Below are 20,940 nucleotides of genomic sequence, written 5' to 3' on the forward strand. Positions count from 1 at the left end.
AAGGCAAGCAGGCAAGATTTAAGTTAGAGATAGATAGGATTACCTGTGCTAGAGGGTTCTTAAATTGTGAAAAAGTTGGGACCAGTGCTGTGGCACCAGCATCCTATATGGATGCTGGTTTGAATCCCAGCTGTTCCACTTCTGATTCATCTCCCTGCTAATGCACTTGGGAAAGCAGCAGAAGATGGTCCAATTGCTTGGGCCCCTGCCACCCACATGGGAGACCTTGGTGAAGCTCCTGGCCATTGTGGCCATTTGGGGAGTGAACCAGCAGATGGAAGATCTCTCTCTTTCTCCTCTTTGGCTTTCTTTTTCCTCTAACTCTGCTTTCTAGTGAAAAAATAAATCTTTTAAAAAATTGTGAAAAATAAGTGAAGGTGGTTTTGAAATCAGACATTAGTCTGTTAATCCAATCTGGTTAAATGTTATCCCTCTGGAAACAATAGGCAAGGTCATTTCTAGTTCTTTTTTTTATAATTGCAAATGTAATTCTTTTTCCCCAGGTTTCTTTCTTGTATGATTATGAGTTGTATATGTGGCTCTCAGAAGAGTTTGTGTGGGTGGGTTTCATGAAGGAAAGAAAGCTGGCAGTAATCTAATTTCAGGTTTTGCTCAGTGTTTGAGCCAGATATCAGGGTTGGAAGTCTCTAATCTGCCTACTCGGCAGTGGGAAACACTTTGAAAGCACTTACGGACCGTTAGCTCCAAGTTGATGGTTCTCAACATGGGAGATAGGTTAGGAGGGCAGTGAGGTGTCAGAATATTTATGCAGCATTTTAAAAATACACATTCTTGGGCTCCATCCTTGCTTTATGGACTCAGAACCTCTGTGGGTAGAGTTTGGTAGTAGAGTATTTATTGAGTTACACCAGAAGCCCAGTGCTTCAGGGTTACAAACCCTTGGCCTCTGTGGTAGGACCCTGAAACCTGTTGGCTTCATCCCAAGTCCTCACTGAGGCTCCTTGGAAGTACTGACATACAGCCAGACCAGTAAGTGTACTTTTCTCCTAGAGTAGATTTTTATCTCTTCTGTATCTTCCAGACTGATTGCTCTGTGGAATGCCCTGTCAGGGATAGATTTGCAAGAACTGCACTGTTAGGGGTTAGATCTGAGGAGCTGATTATTGCCTTCCTAAGGAATTTCCCTTGTGGGCAGAAATAGGAAACCTTATGATAATATTCCTCAGTCCAAGCCAGTCTTTTATGTCACCGTTCCACTGCCCTCTTCCCTGTGGATTCACAGGAACCAATGGCTTCTCAGTGTTTGATACAACACCGTCTGGGCTCCCCGCCTAGGGTAGAGAGAGGGCCCTGTGTCATTATCTCTGTCCCCGTTGGTGTTTGTGAGTGATCTTGCTCAGGTTCTCATTGAGTTTTCTATCTCTCGTGTGTTCTTGAATTAAGGCTTGTGAAGTGTCTTGAGCTCCTCAGAACAGGTGTTCTCCTGGTTTTGTTTCTTTGATCTCCATTTCATTTCTTCCGGTGCTTGCAGCTGCCCTCTGCCTTCAAAGTGATTCTCCCAGGAGACTCTCTGGACCCAACAACACCTCTTCCTTTGCTGTCTAAAAATAGCGCAGCCTCTTCAGGCTGAGTTGTCTTGGGAAGCCTTCCCTCCCCTACTTGGCCTCACTGGTTGCAGAGTCTAACAGTGCTGCTGCTTTCCAAGTCTTTCCCTCTTTTTCAGTTTCCAGCTCCCCTGTTAGATCAGTTTGAATCACTATCTTATTTCCTGCCAGTATTTTGAATGTCTTTGGGCCACTGGTATTTCTCTGACTTCACTTCTCTCTTCCACTTGTCACCTGTGTGTTGTTTCTTGATTAATAAAAAACACTGGTGGAAGTGTGCCTTCAGCCTGACCGCCCCTCACCCCCACCCTGGCCAGAGTCTAAAGTTGGGCTTGTGGGTGCTATCACTGCCCTTTTGTTTGGAGAATGGGCCAAGGCTTGAGGTTTGGAACTGTGTTTATCCTAACGAAGCTTCTGTGAGAACAGTAATCTGTTCCATTGTTGTTCTCGTAGTAACTGTTGGTTTTACTTTTTATGTTCAGTGTTGATAAGGAAAAAAAATGCTAAGTGTTTTCAGAAGGATTTGTCTTCCCGCTGCTCCAAGTTCAGCATCTTCTCTGGGCTCCATTGTTTAGTGTAGAACAAGCCCAGGTTTTCTGTCAACTTCCTTTTCACTGCAGTTCTCAGCAGAGGTGTAGAATGAGAGCTGCCCACCTTTTTTGGGTGTTTATGACCCCATTTATGGATTTAATCTTAACTTCTACTACCTTTTAAAATGGGGGTGGGCGGAGAGTGGCAGGGCGGAGGTCAGCAGAGAGGGGAAGGGCAAGAAATAAAGGTCTGGCAGCCAGACTGAACAGTGCAGGTTTTTAGGTTGTGTTTCGATTGTTCAGATTTTCCAAATCTTTCCTTCCTCGGAACAGTTACAGCAGCAAGTCTGTGGTGCTTTTTAATTGACCACAATATATGCTTCCTCCTTTAAAGGACACTTAGAGAAGAATGAATTCACAGTATGGACATCTCTGCTTAGACTTCTAGGGAGTAAATGCCACTTGCTCATTTTATCACAGAGAATATTTGCAATGCTATTTGTTGCTTCCCTAGTCTATAAGACAACATTTTTGAGAGTGTATTTCTAAGTTTACATACCTCATCTCGCCTCCTACAACTGAAATGAGGCTAAAGATGTCTTCCTTTTCCTGCCCCTTCATTCACATTTGAGATTTAAATTCACTTGAAGATCTTGGAACAACCCCTTGTGAAACCATATGGCTGATTTTTTTTTTTTTTCTCACTCTGTCAAATGCTCTTTTGGAGGAATCCTGAGAAGGGAGTTTATTTGGTTCTTCAGGATTTGAACATAGCTCTTCTTTCCTGTTGAGCTCACCATGGTTTCTTTTTTTTTTATTTTTATCTTTTATTTTTTTTTTTTGACAGGCAGAGTGGACAGTGAGAGAGAGAGAGACAGAGAGAAAGGTCTTCCATTGCCGTTGGTTCACCCCCCAATGGCCGCTGCGGCTGGCGCGCTGCGGCTGGCACACTGCGCTGATCCGATGGCAGGAGCCAGGTACTTCTCCTGGTCTCCCATGGGGTGCAGGGCCCAAGGACTTGGGCCATCCTCCACTGCACTCCCAGGCCACAGCAGAGAGCTGGCCTGGAAGAGGGGCAACCGGGACAGAATCCGGCGCCCCGACCGGGACTAGAACCCGGTGTGCCGGCGCTGCAAGGCGGAGGATTAGCCTAGTGAGCCGCAGCTCCGGCCAAGCTCACCATGGTTTCTAACTTTTCATCACAACATCTCATCCATCTTTGAGCTCTGTCTTCCCATAGTGGTGCTTCTGGTCATTTCTTCAGCTCATTCCTTTTTTTTTTTTTTTTTTTTTTTTTTGGTAAAGATTTATTTATTTATTTGAAAGTCAGAGTTACACAGAGAGGAGAGGCAGAGAGAAAGAGGTCTTACATCTGCTGATTCACTCCCCAGTTGACTGCCAATGGCTGGAGCTGACCCGATCTGAAGGCAGGGTCTCCCATGCCGGTGCAGGGGCCCAAGGACTTGGGCCATCTTCTACTGCTTTCCCAGGCCATAGCAGAGAGCTGGATCAGTAGTGGAGCAACTGGGTCTCAAACCAGTGCCCATATGGGATGCCGGCGCTTCAGGCCAGGGCTTTAACCTGCTGCACCACAGCGCCAGCCCCCAGCTCATTCCATTTTAATGCTGCTACTTAACATAACAAATTTTTATAATACATAGGAAAGTTTGTGAAGTACAATACTGTCATGAATAATTACAAAATTATTCCCTCACACAACTATAGCCCAAGTCAGAAAGTATATTAATATCAAGTTGTTGGCTGCTTCCAAAGAGTATGATGCTATGATGTCAACAAGGGCATGAGGATGGAGATGAGGTTTTTGTTTTATGTCATCAGGATTTTTTTTTTCTTAATTAAAATACCTAAGGACTTATCTTGACCTTTTGATTTTCAGGTCTTCTTTTCCCAGCCCTTAGAGATTTATACCTTTTAGCAGTTTCAGGCAGTGTGCTTACAGAACCATCCTTTTCCAACCTTTGTTGGCAACTGGCAGTGATTCCTGTCCTCGTCATACTCTCCCAATAATGATGGAAAGAATAGTATTTATACTGATAATAATAACTAGCATGTGTTGAACTTTTGCTGTATATTAGACACAATGCTGAGCTTTTTACCTGTATTATCTTACTTAAGTTCTGCACAATTCTACCATTAATACTGTTACTCTCATTTTGTGGATTAGGAAACTGATGGTAAGAGAGGTCAGGTGAGTAGCTGCTGGTTAGATAGCCAGCAGGTGGCTGAGCTGGAATTCAAAAGCAGGCTTTCTAACCCCAAGGCCCACCCTTAATCTTTATTCTGTACTCTTCCCAGGGAGTCTGGCTGAGTGACACGTGACATTGAGCATGGATGTATGGCTAGTACTGCTATAACAAAGAATCATATTCTGCATTCAGTTTGGGAAAAGGCAGTTCCTTAAGAAGTTATATTTATTTAAGTCAACGCATTGAATTTCTCAGGCTGTTTTAGATCCATCGTTCAGTAACCCTTGTCTCTCCACATCCTTGCTCCTCTTCCCCTCCAATTCCAGATTGCCTGAACTTTCATTCCTACTTCTTGCCCTGTGCTACTGCCAGGAACTGTGCAACTTGTGGTTCTGTGGGTATTTGAATGTTAGGTTGACAAAGTGCAACTGTGTGGTTCCAGATGGCCATTTGCTGCCTCTCTCTTGGGATTGATGGAGGAGCTAAGTGGAAACTGACAGATGTTGTAGTTGTTTTTGTGTGTGAGCACCATGGGGTTAACACTGTTGTGCTCTTGATTGGCAAGCTGATAGTGCAGCTTAGGCTCTTGGCTAGTTCCTAGTGCTACCCCAGATCTCTTCCTCTGAACTTCACTTTGGTTAGCTCTGCAGTCCACAACTGACTTGTTTTTGAAGCTGTGTGGAGTGGCTGAGTCAAAATACCTTTTTCTCTGGGGAAATACTATATCTAAAATGCCCTGTGCAAAAGTTGACTTGGATGGTGACAGTTAAGGTTCAGTGAATTTGAACAAGAGTGGAAGAGAGGTTACTCGCCCACCTGACTCCATTCAGCCATGTGGTCCCCGGGGTTGCAAAGTTTCTTGAACAAGTGCCTTGGCCTCACTGGATCTTCTTTGTATTATTTTGGTTTCTTTTTTCACATAGGCAACTGTGATTACATTACAGGTACAAAAGCAGAGTCTAAAGGTCTGCTTCCTTGCACCTACCCAAGCCAGAGGGGTTGGGTGGAAGGCAGCCCACAGGCAGCTTGCCATTGCTGGTGAGGAGGGAGGAACTCCGAGCTCACAGCATACTCAAAAATCCTGACCCTTGCCTCCGCTAAGCCACAGCCTTGAAAAATAGAGAGCAGCTGCTTGTCAGGACTGAACTTGCAACTGGCCGGCCTGCCTGTGTTACCCTCACGCTCATTGGCTGCTTCTCCAAGAGAGAGCACAGTTCTGCACTTTATGATTGTTTTCATATGACATAATAACCTGCTGTCGACTTTTCTAAACATGTCCTTGCTGGTCATGATGCCTTTCCTTCTCCAGGCTGCTTTGGTCTCTCTTCACCCCATAACAGACCCAGAACTGGCTAGTCAGCAAGGTTAATATGCAGACCATCAGAACAGGGTTGGGAAGAGGACAGAAGGCTTGTTAAAACTGAGAAGCAGGCCCACCCTGAGGCTATGCCTGACTACCAAGCTCCTGAGTGTTGTGGCTACTCTTCCTTGAGTCACACTATGAATAGCCAGGCTATTTGTGTGGGGTGTGTGTGTGTGTGTGTGTGTGTGGTGGGGGTGGGGCAACGGGGCAGTTCCCTCACATCTGAAGGAACTGCTTCTGACTGTAAAGTTGAAATACGAATGCTTTCTTTCCAGGGCTGCTGTCAGGCAGTAAGATTTAATGGATGTAAAAAACACATTTTAAGGTCTAGCTGATATTATCAGGGACTATAGATTTCTAGAATACCAAGGAATTGTCTTCTAATTTGCTGGCAAGATTTTTTTTCTTCAAGTTTCTGTTTGGATAAAGTGTTTTTTTTGCATGTTCAGCCTCGTCTGTTCCAACATTTAATAACCTCTCTGCAGGGTTTTTCACTGGAACCTATCTTCAGTACTTTTTTCTTGCCAGTATTCTAACTAGTATCAGCAATACTGACCAAAAGGAAGGCTTAGCAGACATTCTTTTTGATACTACTGCATAATTTATTTCAGGCTATGGCTCTGAAGTTAAAAAAAACAAAACAAAACAAAACAAAAAAAAAAAAAAACAAGTCAAAGCAGTTGAATCCAGCAACAGATTCCTAATTTTCTGTGTCTGAGTAGGAACTACTAGGGTGATGAACATACTTTTTAACAGCAGTAGCTTCTCTAGATAGTTTTTTTTTCTTTAGAGGATAATTAATTTATATTGAGAAGTAGTTGGAGAAGTGGATTAGTCTAGTAGCTTCCTTTTAGTGTAAGAATTTACAGGAAGAGCAAAAATGTGTTAATTTTGTAATTTATTGTTTTAAGTTTCCAATGTTGTGACCAGAGTGAAATATTCTTTCTCAATAGTTTTTGCCTAAGAAAAACATGAAGATGGGATCTTGGTGCTGTTGCACCCTTGTAATGTTGGTGAAAGCATGCATTAGTCCAGTGGTACTATCCATTCAAAGAAAAATGTATATATCCTTACCTTTAGATCCAAAGGTTAAAATACTGGCATCTTATCCTATGCAAACACACAGGCTGCACAAAGGTATATATAGCTGAATTTTTTGGTGTTATTCATATTGGTGAAATCTTTGAAGTAATCCAAGTAGCTATGAATACATTTATTATACATGCATAAAATGAATTTCCTGCTAAAGAGAATGGAGTCAGTCTATATGTACTGACATGGAAAGGTATGCAAGACATAGGTGGGGCAACAAAGCAAATTTTGTAACAGTTTGTGTTAATGATTATTTCTTTTTGTTAAAGTATATATATTTATGTGTGTTAATACATGTATATAAAAAACAAGGCTATAAATACCAAACTGTTGTCAATATTCATTATCTCAGGGAGGCATAGTAGATCACGGTGGACTTTGACCATCTACATTATATATTTCTGTGATGTTTAAATTTTTCACAATGAGCCTCTATTATTTTTGTAATTAGGAAAAAAGATGAGCGTCTCTTCAATTTAAACATGTGTATTTGATATTTAAATCTAATATGTTTAAAATTTAAAATCTGTATACTCATTAAAGCAGTTATGCATAAATGTTATTGAAAAATATATCTGGTATAATAAGCTCACTTGTTTTTGAATTTTTTTGGTAGTCATTGAACATAAAAATATTTTCTTGCAAATCTATGATTAGCTTCTTGAATTTGAAATAATTCATTCCTGATATCTTCAAAAATATTTCCTTGGTTAGCTTTGGTACATGTGCTTTCCGAAAAGATCTTACACAAATAAAATACAGAAGTATCATAAAGGAAATATTTCATCCATGATTTCAACACCCACAGTTAACACTGTCAATATTCTACATCTATTTCTGATTATAAAGCATGTTTAAAGATTTTTTTTTAAAACAGCAACACTGTCACTTTCATCACTGATGATAATTTCAGTAAGATTCGTGAAGAGCTGTGCTGTGCGTATCTTTCCTAAGGTCAGTGTTTGTGATCATTTAAGGCACATGGATTACTCCATTTAAGCCTCCCTCAGTCTTTCTGAAAATCATCAAAATCTTGCCTTCTATTCCAGCTTCTAGGGCTGGCAGTGATAGATAGTTGGAGAATTCACTAGGAAGTGAAAGAATTAAGATTGACTAAAGAGTATTCATACTTATTTTTAAAAGTTATTAATTTATTTGACAGGCAGAGCAGGAGAGGGGATCTTCCATCCACTGGTTAACTCCCCAGATACTGTAACAGCTGGGCCTTCTGGAGTCGGGAGCCCTGAATTCTATCTGGGTCTCCCACATGGGTGACAGGGACTCAACGACTTGAGCTACCTCCCAGGGTACACATTACCAGCAAGTGGCATCGGAATTGCAGCAGCAACTCAAATCCTGGGCATTCAAATATGGGATATCTGCTGTACCAGATGCCAATCCCTACTTTTTTTTTTTTATTTTTTTTTTTATTTTTTTTTTTTGACAGGCAGAGTGGACAGTGAGAGAGAGAGACAGAGAGAAAGGTCTTCCTTTGCCGTTGGTTCACCCTCCAATGGCCGCCGCGGCCGGCGCGCTGCGGCCAGCGCACCGCGCTGATCCGATGGCAGGAGCCAGGATCCAGGTGCTTTTCCTGGTCTCCCATGGGGTGCAGGGCCCAAGCACCTGGGCCATCCTCCACTGCACTCCCAGGCCACAGCAGAGAGCTGGCCTGGAAGAGGGGCAACCGGGACAGAATCCGGCGCCCCAACCGGGACTAGAACCCGGTGTGCCGGCGCCGCTAGGCGGAGGATTAGCCTAGTGAGCCGCGGCGCCGGCCCTACTTTTGAGTATTTAAAAAATGGGGTCCATTGGGGCCGGCTTTGTGGCTTAGCAGGTTAAGCTGCCTTCTGCAACCTCAGCATCCCATTTGGACACTTATTTGAGTCCTGGATGCTCCACTTATGATGCAGCTCCCTGCTAATGTACCTGGGAGGGCAGCAGAGGATGGCCCAGGTGCTTGGGTCCTTACCCTCACATGAGAGACCTGGAAGAAGCTCCTGGCTTTGGCCTGGCCCACCTCCAGGAGTTGTGACCATTTGGAGGGGGTGAACCAGTAGATGGAAGATCTGTTTCTCCATCTCTCTCTCTCTCCCTCTAATTCTGACTTATAAATAAATCTTTTTTTAAAAAATGGAGTCCATAAATCAATATTAAACACTGTGCCCTGTGCTATAGAATTGTACCAGACGTGACTTCTGCCCTCCAGGACATTATAAACTGATAGGAGAGAGAAGACAAATCCCTAGAATGACAATCCATGAAATTCTTCGTAAGGTACTAAGTAGAAAAAGCCATGTGAATGATGCAAATTAAGTGCTGGTGTAAGAGCATTAGGAGGGGAAGAGTCATTTGTGGCCAGGTGATCACAGAGAGAATCAGGCTATATGACATTTGAGCGGGTCCTTGAAGGAAAGGTAAGATTTCAGTTTGGCATGGTGGAAGGGGAGGGCATTTCAGGTAGAAGAATACTAAAGCCCTGAGGCTCCTTCCCAGAATAATGAATAATCCAGATTGACAAATGCATATGATTCATATAGTCAGTGAGTAGTAGGAAATAGAAGAAAGGTAGGGCCTGTGGATGCCAGACAAAGACAGTTAGTTGGAAGTAACACTTTAGTTGGAAGTAAGGAGCCATTGAAAGTTTTTGAATAAGGGAAGGAATATGATCAAAGCTTTGCAATGAAAAGATTATTCTGGTAGGTTGGGGATGGACAGCATCTACCAATAAGGAGACTGATGAGAAAACTATTGTTGGGGCCGGCTTGCAACGGTGGTATCCCATATAGATGCCAATTCAGGTCCAGGCTGCTCCACTTCCAATTCAGCTCCCTGCTAGTGGCTTGGGAAAAGCAGTGGAAGATGGCTCAAGTACTGGGGCCACTGCCACGTCCATAGGAGAACTGGATGAAGCTCCTGGTTTCAGCCTGGCCCAGCCCTAGCCATTGTGGCCCTATAGGAAGTGAACCAAAAGGTGGAAGAGCTCTGTGTGTCTCTCCTTTTATCTCTGCAACTCTGACTTTCAAATAAATACTAATCTTGAAGCAAGCAAACAACCCATTGTTAAATCCAGGAATGTGGTGCTGAAGGCCTGAACTGGGGTATTGGGATTGAGAGTGGAAGGAAATTGAGCATTTTATAGAGAATAATGAGTTGAAGAAATCTGTGTTTCCATGAGAGTCTTATGGCACAAGTTGGCCTGATTGTAGGGGCACTGAGAGCCTCTCCACTGTCCCTTTTGTTCCAGGACACACATTCACTCTGTGTACTTAGTCCAGATAAGGGATAGCTAGTATTCTATGTGGTTACAAAATTGTAGACTAAGAGATTAAGAAAACAGTAAAGTTGTGGATGTGGAGGAATTGGGCCCTTTTGGTGATCAAACTCTTAGCTCATAAAGCTGTTTGTGGTTTTGATCTTGCTGTAGAGAGAACTGAATTCTCCATGCCCCTCTACTCCCCACCAAACATCACCCACCCTATTCTGTTTGTTAAATTGAAGTATCACCTATCCTACCTTTCTTTAACTGTGGGAGAGGAAGGGAGGGTAGAATTGCCTGCTCTTCTAGGAATGTGCTCTTAAATCTGCTCTCTGAACTTCAACACGTGCTGATGACTGTGCTCTGAGCCCTTTACCTGGAGTTCCTCATTCCCTCCCCTTTCTAGTCTCATGGCCTTCCTTTCCCCACTTGGCTTACGAAATCAGATTCTCTTGCTTCTGACACTGCATTGCCAGTTGCCTTGGAAGCAGGTGTCAGCTGTGCTGTTGACTGTAAGCTGCAGCACAGCCTGGACACGGGTGAGTGCATGAGATACTCTGGCATTAGGAAGACCCTCCCTTCCCTTTTCTCTGCAACGGTCTCAGTGAACAGAGGTCAGTGCCCATTTTAGAGACCTGTTTAAGCTACTGATAAGCTTTGGTGTTTTTTTGTTTTTGTTTTTTAAGAAAACATTAAAGCTAGTATGAGAGGTCCCTATTCTCCTCCTACTTCATCCTGTTGCCCTCTGCATTCTGTCTTGGTTCTCAGACCTGTCCCTGACAGCTGCACAAAGGTATGGTGACTTCCCTATGTGCCCTTCTAGAAACTGTAACATTCTGGTGGTGTTGGAGAACCTAAACTCCCTGTATCCTTCATCTGTAAAATGGAGATGACAGTAGTCATTCATAAGGTTGAGTGAGATAATCTGCATGAAGTGCTTATAACACTTACAAGCCAGGTTTAAGGCTGCCACAAAACACACCAAAGGAAACCCAACCAACTGGAGGGAAGGGGTGAAGGAGAAGGAGGGAGGAGAGTATAAGAGAGAGATAGAGACAGAGGTCAGGAGAAAGAGAAAAAGAAGGAGGAAGGGGGGAGGGGAGAGGGAGGGTGGGAGGAAGAGAGAAAGAGAGGAAAGACACCTGTTGAGGAACAGGTCCTTTTAAAACTTTGCAGGAGGGGGAGGAAGGGCAGGCAGCGAATCCCATTAGGATGAGGGTAGAGCTTGACACTGGTGGTTGGGCCATGTGGCCACCTAGCTTCCAGCAATGACAACGGAGGTTAGAAACCTAGGGTGGTGTCAGGGTATAGACTGCGCCATAGATAAGACTGTGCCATTTTGCTAACACCAGGAGCCAGGAGCTTCTTCCAGGTTTACCTGGGTGCAGGGGCCCAAGGATTTGGGCCATCTTCCACTGCTTTCCCAGGCCATAGCAGAGAGCTGGATCAGAAGTGGAGCAGCTGAGACTCGAACTGGTGTCCATATGGGATGCTGGCACTGCAGGCGGCGGCTTTGTCTGCTACACCAAAGCACCAGCCCCTAGAACAGTTCCTGCACAGAGTTTTACATTCAGTAAAGGGGAGCTGTGAGAGCTGCAGTTCGTCTCTGCACAAGCTCCTTCTCACCCTGGGTATTCTTGTAAGAATACTTGGAACATTGTTTCCTCTTAGTCCCAGGAGAGGCTAAGGTTTAGCAATAAAAGGGCAAAAGTGCTTTAGTTTACTAGTTCCCAGCCAGATGATCATTAGAACTACCTGAAGAACTTTTAATATGCAGATTCTTAAGCCCTGCTCTGTATCTGTTGATTCAGAATCTCAAAGGAGTCTGGGGAAAGGTTTGGGATGGGGACTACTGTCTGAAAAAAATCTGAAATCCTTTGCATAATTCTGTTGATCAGCCAGGTTTAGAGTCTGTGTTCTACTTTCCTTGTCTCCAAGGGCTTATGGCTAGAGGATCTCTAAGGTCACCTCATCCCAAGCAGTGGCAGATTTACGTCCTTAGAAGCTGAGGCTATTTTAATCCCAGCACAGGAGAATTGACTCAACACTCACTAATTCTAAACGTTAAAGCAGGAGATCCTGGATTTTCTGTCATATTGGTGTTGCTTCTGGGAATCTTTGTGGTATAGATAGTAGCAGTGTACATCGGCCACATTGGGGAGAGACCAAGAGCCGAGAGACAGGGTCTGCTTTCATCTTGGAGTGGCCAGTGCAGCCCCACCTACCTCTGCTCAGGTGGCACATGGGACTCTGAAGGAGCAGAAGTGAATGAGCGTGGCCTGATAACACACTGCTCCTTCCTCCCAGGTCCAGTCACTGGGTCCCTGCCCAGCTGCCTGATCCTCTGCACAAAGGCTGCTGGCCTTGGGGCTCCTCTGTGGGTTTTGCGTAAGTGGCAATTTTCAGAATCTGATGGAGAATCTGCTTTGTGAGATTAGAGAGAAGTGTGTGGGCAAGAGACAAACATAGTTATTCTTAACCTGCAGGAAGGGAGGGTAAAGCAGAGAGTGCTCTGCCTTGGACAGGTCTCTGACATGCTTGTTTATAGAAACAGCAAGCCAGTGGTTTGGCTGGAATGTATCTTACGACTCAGAGATGGAGGAGTGGGGGAAGATAGTAGAAAAAAGAAGCTCGTGGCAACAAAACGTGGCAACAAAAACAGAGATCCGTTTTCTCCCAGTTGCTGGGGTTTCCTTACCAGTTTGAGGTCAGCCAAATCCTAGGTGACCCTGGCCTTTTGTGACTGTGACCTCTTAGTTCTCTGTCTCCAGGGACCAACCACTCCCATGCCATTACAGACTCCCTGTACACTCAGGGAGAGCAAATCCTAACAACTTCTACTATGGGCCCAAGCCAGAGATCCTTGCCCAGCAGTACCTTGGTCTTGGCTCTATAGATGGGCTCTTTCGTTGACTGGTGCCTCCCTCTAGCTTGTGGACTTATCAGGACCATGAGCTTGAGAAAGAGAGACTGTTTGGGACCCTGTGCTGTGCATGTTGCAGATGTATGTTGCAGATGGCTCTGGACTCTGAAGAGCCCTTTTCTTGCCTCCCTCACTTCTTACAGTACTTACATCAGTTGTTCCTCCCTTCTGGGAATTCTTCCCTTCACTGACTTCCTGGTTCTCCTCCCTTTCTAACTGGCACCTCATCTTCTCTGTTCTCTGTAAGTAGGTATTCCCCAAGGTTTCTTCTCTCCCTCTGCCTTTGCCTCCCCTGCCTGTGTATGTCTTAACATACCTCATCACCAAAACATAGCTTTGGTCATGTCCTCAGCTTGAAATCCTGCCGTGACTTCCCAGAACCTGCCATTATGCCACTTAATTTGGCATTCAAGTCCCTTCGTGGTCCGGCTGCATTCTCCCTCCCCTGACCTAATACAGGTATTCCTCTGGACAATCTTTGCTTTTGCCATTGCTCCCCTGTGCTGCAGTTTTCTGGTACCAAACTTTTGCTCACGCAGCTTCTTCTACTGAGAATTCCTTTTTTCTGTATTTCCACCTGTTGGAATCCTTGTACATGTTGAGGCCCCAGTGCGCTTCACCATCTCACCTTCTAAGAAAGCTTTCTGAGTCCCTTTCCCTGGCCAAATTCAGAACTCATCTCTTTCTCTTTGAGCACTTTATAGATTTTTTTATGACCCTTGTTGCATACTATTGTTTGTTGTAAATCTTTTATCTTCTGTGATGGATTTTTGAGGATAGAGAATAGTTTGCTCATCCTTTACCCTAGGATCCTGGATGCATCCCAGTGGCTTTCAAACATTTTTGAGGGGCCGGTGCTGTGGCGTAGCAGGTAAAGCTGCCGCCTACAGTGCTGGCATTCCATATGGGTGCCGGTTCGAGACCCCACTACTCCACTTCTGATCCAGCTCTCTGCTATGGCCTGAGAAAGCAGTGGAATATGGCCCAAGCCCTTGGGCCCCTGCACCCACGTGGGAGACCTGGAAGAAGCTCCTGGCTCCTGGCTTCAGATCGGTGAAGCTCCGGCCATTGCAGCCTTCTGGGGAGTGAACCAACAGATGGAGGACCTCTCTCTCGTTCTCTCACTCTCTCTCCCTTTCCTTCTCTCTCTCTGTAACTGTGACTTTCAAGTAAAATAAATAAATCTTAAAAAAAAATTTTTTTTTGAGAACAACCTACATTAAGAAATGCATTTTACATTGTGCCTGAGGACACACACATACCCTTGAACCCAACATTTCACCTTCAGTGCCTGGTCTTACTACATGCCATGTGATTCATTTTTTATTCTACTTATTCATTACCAAGTAAATAGATGTCAGGTTTCATTAATGGGTTGTAATCTGCAGGTTGGAAAATACTCTTCTTTCTAGTATGAATGAGTAGTTCCGTCTCGCGCCTCTGTACCACCTGTTTTTTCCATCTACTTTAATGAGAGCCAGAAGAGCACTTAAACACATGGCTTTATTCTTTCCTTCTCTCTTGGGACCAGGCCATTATGAGGTTACCCTTTATCTCATTAAAGTGGGGGATGATTTTGCCTGCTTCCTTTCCCTCAGGAGAATGTAATCTTGCCTGCCTAGTTCATCGTGGAGTGGTGGGTATTCAAGCCTTCCCTCAGTACACCTGTGGTAATCCTGCCCTCCTGCAGCCTCGCTTCAAGGGAAAGGCAACACCTCTTTTCCGTTAGTGTAGGTTCTCCTGTAGCCCAGTAGTCTTCACCTGCCAAAGCGAAGCAGGGTCACAGCCTGGATATTTTCCTGCTGCTCTGCTGCATTCGGGGTATGAAGGAGATGCGGCGTACAAAATGAGTACTCTTCGTTCTGTGTTTTCACATGCATATAAAGCGCTGTCCCTAGAGCTGTGGGTATGTCAGGGTGACGGATGCCTGGAGCAGTTGTGTCCCAAACTGCACTGCCTGGGCTGCTATGTCTTTTGGACCATGTTTCAGTACTGTTTAGGTCTTAAGGGTTTGGAGCTGAAGTTCTTACCAAACCTTAAGACCACATCCCAGATGTTGAGCACAGCTGTTTCTTAGAGGGCCTCTTCCCTGCCTCCATTTCCTCAAATGATGCTTGAGGCCAGAATTCTCACAGCAATGGGCTCCCTTCTTTATATGGAAAGACGCTGCAGTATTGAGGAGAGACTTGGTCCTTGTGTCTCAGGATGTGGTCTAAGAACATCTGGGGTCCCCAGAACCTTTTTAGGGGTTCCAGGACATTCTCCCTTTCCCCACTGTATATCCAAATGAGGCTAGATTTTCTTATTTTACTGAAGCTAGAATAACATCACAGCAGATTGAATGCAGGTGCAGATAGGACACTCTAGGTCGTCTGTTAAGCCAGACATGAAAAAGATTTGGGAGAAAAAACAAAACAGTGCCGGGGCCGGTGCTGTGACGTAGTGGGTAAAGGCGCTGCCTGCAGGGCAGGTATCCCATGTGGGTGCTGGTTTGAGTCCCAGCTGCTCCACTTCTGATCCAGCTGTCTTGTGGCCTGGGAAAGCAGTAGAAGATGGCCCAAGTCCTCGGGTCCCTGCACCCACGTGGGAGACCCGGAAGAAGCTCCTGGCTCTTGGCTTTGGATTGGCGCAGCTCTGGCCATTGTGACCATCTGGGGAGTGAACCAACGGAAGGAAGACCTTTCTCTCTGTCTCTTCCTCTCACTATCTGTAACTCTACCTCTCAAATAAATAAATAAAATCTTTTTTTAAAAAAAGCCTTGTTTAGGCCGGCGCCGCGGCTCACTAGGCTAATCCTCCGCCTAGCGGCGCCGGCACACCGGGTTCTAGTCCCGGTAGGGGCGCCAGATTCTGTCCCGGTTGCCCCTCTTCCAGGCCAGCTCTCTGCTATGGCCAGGGAGTGCAGTGGAGGATGGCCCAGGTGCTTGGGCCCTGCACCCCATGGGAGACCAGGAAAAGCACCTGGATCCTGGCTCCTGCCATCGGATCAGCGCGGTGCGCCGGCCGCAGCGCGCTGGCCGCGGCAGCCATTGGAGAGTGAACCAACGGCAAAGGAAGACCTTTCTCTCTGTCTCTCTCTCTCACTGTCCACTCTGCCTATCAAAAAAAAAAAAAAAAAAAAAAAAAAAAAAAACTTGTTTAAAAAAAAACAGTGCCACTCTTCCTACTAATTTGTTTGAAAATCATTACCTTCAATAAAAATATTAGTGTGTAGTGGGTTTGTTACTGATATTTTAAAATAAATTAATAAGTACTTAACATATTTTCCATTGTAATTTTAAGTATAATAATTATGGGTGGGTGTAACTTGCATATATAAAAGCTCTTTAAGGTCCTTGATAATTCCTATTTCACTCTCCCTTTCAAATAAATAAATTAAAAAAAAAAAAAGCAACAAAGAGGGGCTGGCTCTGTGGCGCTGTAGGTTAATCCACCTCCTGTGGCACCAGCATTCCATATGGGTGCCGGTTCCAGTCCTGGCTGCCCCTCTTCCAAACCAGCTCTCTGCTGTGGCCTGGGAAAGCAGTAGAAGATGGCCCAAGTCCTTGGGCCCCTACACCCACACAGGAGACCGGGGAGAAGCACCTGGCTCCTGGCTTCAGATCGGCGCAGCTCCAGCCGTTGCGACCATTTGGGGAGTGAACCAACGGAAGGAAGACTTTTCTCTCTGTCTCTCTCACTGTCTGTAACGCTACCTCTCAAATAAATAAAATCTTTAAGAAAAAAAACAAAAAACAAAGAACGTGACCTGCCATAGAGGGAAAGGCCCAGAGAATCAGGGAGGAAGCGGGACACTTGGCAGTTGGAGTCTTGATCTCATTCAGAGGTCAGAGTGACTGGAGCTGAGTGGTGCACCGCTAAAGGTTTACAGTCTCTGAGGCGGGAGGAAGAGCTGTGGTTTGTAGACCTGTGCTCCTTCCTGTGGTTGTAAGTTGTCTCATGTGGTGATTTCCAGGCTGCCTATGTGCTATTCCTGACACACGGACCAGTCGAGCACAGTCGGCGTCCCGAGCTGGTGTTGAGCCAGCAGTAGCACACTGCTGATGAAACCCGGGCACGGTTAGCCTGTCTGTGTTTGCAGGGGCCTCCAGAATTGTCTTCATTTTCTAGGGCAGGTGGAAGCTTTGCCATGTTTTTGGAAAGAGAGGGGAGGGAGGGAAGGTTAGCAGAGGGAGAAAGTCCATTGTGTTGCAGCTCTGCAAAATAAGCCTGGATGCTGGAGGCCTCACAGGATCTCTGAACTCTCAAATCCTTTGAAAGTGGAGCTGTGCCCTGAAACCTCCCTGCAAACAGGAAACTGGTTTGAGTTAAGAACATAAAATAAAAACCAGCTGATGCCCCTGAATGTTTTCCGTGCTCCTCCCCCTCCGCAGAGCCGAAGGAAACTGCTTTTTTCCCCTTGGATGGTGGCTTAGAAGGCCAGAAAAGGCCAAAACCCATAAATCCTTTGAAAATAAGCCAAGCTTTGAGCCCAGGCAAACTCCTGGCTGTGGGTTTTCCTAGTCCAGAAGTGTGCTCCACTGCGCAGAGCCTTAGGAGGAGAGTGACTGAGGAACAGAGATGCCAGTGAGCAGAGCCAGTGTGGGTTTCCCAAACTGGAGCTCCTAGCCCATGGGTAGGTCAAGGATTTGATAAAGTGGGCCATGTCCTGAGCTGTTTGTTTTTAAATAAAATGACTTATACTAGAGTATGTCACATGCAATGAAGTATTGTTTTGCAAAACTTTTCTCTCAGTTTTATGCACATACATACGTTTTTGTATGTATGCATTGGGTGGTGATACAAAATGTGTTTCTTACTATGGGTCGTGGTCAAAAGAGTGAGAAACACTGGACTTTAGTGTCTGAGTAACCCATGTCTCCCTCCTGCCTTAAATTGCCATTGAAAAGTCCAAGTTAGAGTCGGCGCCGTGGCTCAATAGGCTAATCCTCCACCTTGCGGCACCGGCACACCGGGTTCTAGTCCCGGTCGGGGCGCCGGATTCTGTCCCGGTTGCCCCTCTTCCAGGCCAGCTCTCTGCTATGGCCAGGGAGTGCAGTGGAGGATGGCCCAGGTGCTTGGGCCCTGCACCCCATGGGAGACCAGGAAAAGCACCTGGATCCTGGCTCCTGCCATCGGATCAGCGCGGTGCGCCGGCTGCAGCGGCGGCCATTGGAGGGTGAACCAACGGCAAAGGAAGACCTTTCTCTCTGTCTCTCTCTCTCACTGTCCACTCTGCCTGTCAAAAAAAAAAAAAAAAAAAAAAAAAAAAGTCCAAGTTAGTTGCAGAATCAGTTCTCTGTGGAACTGGATCATCTGCCCACAAAACACCTACTACCCACATTCCTGGCAGAGGGAAGGGCAGCTGAGACCCAACACACTTGGTTTGATTCTTCGGGAGCAACACTGAAGCATGAGAAGGGAAGAGGCGGGAGCAAATGTGATTCCAAAGAATTTGCCTTCAGATTGGTTTGCAGAGAACAGGAGTTGAGCAGCATTTTAGCACACTATACTTGGTTTTGTGACATCTTCCATCCGTGGGGTAAATGCTGTCCTTGGGTTTCTACGCCTCTTCTCTGCACCAGGTAGTAGATGCAGCAGGAATGTCCTGACTGCTCTTCCCTCTGGGATAGCTACAGGCACAGTGCTGGGAGGAGGGCATAGTGACCTGAACTGAGGATCCCCTGGACTTCAGCAGGATGATCTTGGGGTCTTCAGTCAGTGTCATAATGACTGGGTATGAAGGAGGCGTAAGTTGAGGCAAACCATCAAAAATGTATAAAGCAGGCTGAAGTTAGTGTACTCACTGATAGGCTTAGCATCTCAGACTCAAGGGTGCTGACAGGTGGCTGTGGATTGGTGCTCAGTAGCTGTATCACTTCTACCAGTGAGCAGACACGTGTTGGGAGTCCTGGTCTGCATCCCAAGAAGGAAAGAAGCCTCTTGGGGACCTAAGTGTAACATCCTAGGAGACTCACTTTTTTTTTTTTTTTTTTTTTTTTTTTTGGACAGGCAGAGTGGACAATGAGAGAGAGAGAGAGAGAGAGAAAGGTCTTCCTTTTCCGTTGGTTCACCCCACAATGGCCGCTGCGGCCAGTGCGCAGCAGCCGGCGCACTGCGCTGATCCAAAGCCAGGAACCAGGAGCTTCTCCTGGTCTCCCATGCGGGTGCAGGGCCCAAGGACTTGGGCCATCCTCCATTGCACTCCCGGGCCACAGCAGAGAGTTGGACAGGAAGGGGAGCGACCGGGATTAGAATCTGGGGTGCCGGCGCCACAGGCGGAGGATTAGCCTAGTGAGCCACGGCGCCGGCCGAGACTCACTTTTGTCTGACATTTCTTTCCAACCTGAACTAAAATGGTCCTCAGAGATGAGAATTTAAACCGGCCCTCTAGGAGCATCTCCAGTTCTCCCAGTGGGATGGTGAGAAAGGAGAGATCCTAAAGCTATCCCAATTTGTTCTGCACCTCCCCTCTCTATAGAATCTGGCCTGGACTAGGAGTAGACCACCATGCCACAAGAATGATCACCTCTTGAGTGTCTCTGGTTCATCTCACCCTCCTAAGGCACCCAAGATTCTCCTCAGAGTCAGAGTCTTCTTGGCAGAGTACAGTGTAGCCGGAGTTCACTGCCATTCTGCGTTTAGAAGCATCTCCCTCAGAGCCAAGGAGTGCACACAGTTCTTGACCTGGAGTGACCACCAGGATGGCGTGGAGCAGAGGTGACAAGCCAGAGGTTATAGGGGAGTGACTCTCATATGGCATCATCTAGCAGAAAGATTAGGGCCTGATTTGAGGTTAGTCCTTTTGAGTCCCGGGGACAACTGACAACATGGGGTAATAACACTGCTGATGATGAAAGAGGTGGATGCCTCCTGTGGCCGTGTCCTCTAGCTCTTTACACAAGTTTCCCTTTCATCTCCGTGGGAGTTGTGACTTAATAATAGTACTTAGAGTACTCTGCACATCTGTACTTTGCAAAACACAGCATCAAGCCGTGTTTTTGCCTCCTAGGCTTGTAATCTGTATAAACTGGCACATATTTGGGAGGTGGAGTCCTCTGGTGGAGGGAAGAGCATGATGGAATGCAAAGGTCAGGGATATTATGAGTCACTAATTGATACCTAACATTCTTTAGGCTCCGATAGATCAGACTGGCTTTTCCTTCATGCCTGCCACTGCAGGAAGATCAGTGACTTCCCCTAAGTCTCTCAGACCCAAAAGTCCAGCCGAGGACCCAAGGCCTTGCTGGATTAGGAGAATGCTTGTTCCTCTGTAGCATGGTCTGTGCTTGAAACAATTGATTTTCTTTCCCATGGTTCTGGCTCACTGAGCCCTGATAAATGCAAATGATGCACACTGTCTTTTTCCCATGGGATTGAGGGCCTGTGTCCATAACCAAGGCTGCAAAAGTCATGACCCCATGCTCCTGAAGACAGGGGCATCAGGAAAGCAGCACTGTAGGGTGAGGCAGGGGCCTTCAGCACCTCCTTTCCACACCAGCTCTGTCTATAACATGTTACTTCTCTGTCTTGCTCTAACAGGTGACCTTGGAGAAGGTGCTGGGAATAACCGTGTCTGGAGGCAGAGGACTTGCCTGTGACCCCCGATCAGGTTTAGTTGCCTATCCTGCTGGGTAAGTGCCGTGGAAGAGACCTTAGTGCCTGGGAGTTTATAGCCATGCTGGGTCATTGAGGTGGGTGGGTGGTTTTTGGCTTATCTTCTGGGAGAGGTATCTGGGTTGACGTGGTGCCAATGTCTTGAAGGAGATGTGGGGGCCAGGTAAAAACTCACTGTTGGGCATTGCCCTGGTTGCCTTTTGGCCACCTTTCTTTATGTACAGATTGTTACTTTCTTTTTCGGAAGTTCCCAGCACCTTCTGTCATGACTATCTTCTAACTTTTAAAAACATCTGTATTGAGGTATGATACCATACACTTTAAAAATATCCAAATCAGTGTTTTTTAGTATATCCACTAAGTGGTGCACCTATCACCACAATCAATTTTAGAACATCTTCAGCACCC

At 45.9% G+C, this 20,940-nt stretch overlaps 1 protein-coding gene across 2 annotated transcripts in view; it reads left to right on the forward strand.

Moving 5' to 3' along the window:
* Positions 1 to 20,940, forward strand: part of MAPKBP1 (mitogen-activated protein kinase binding protein 1) — a 51,181-nt gene that overhangs the window by 4,371 nt on the left and 25,870 nt on the right. For both annotated transcript variants that reach the window (XM_017348118.3, XM_017348119.3), the window contains exon 2: positions 20,458 to 20,549. In XM_017348118.3, the coding sequence (XP_017203607.2) occupies positions 20,458 to 20,549 (92 nt within the window). The remainder of the gene's footprint in view (positions 1 to 20,457; positions 20,550 to 20,940) is intronic.

Source organism: Oryctolagus cuniculus, chromosome 12 (assembly GCF_964237555.1).
Source record: "Oryctolagus cuniculus chromosome 12, mOryCun1.1, whole genome shotgun sequence".
Classification (NCBI taxonomy): Eukaryota; Metazoa; Chordata; class Mammalia; order Lagomorpha; family Leporidae; genus Oryctolagus; species Oryctolagus cuniculus.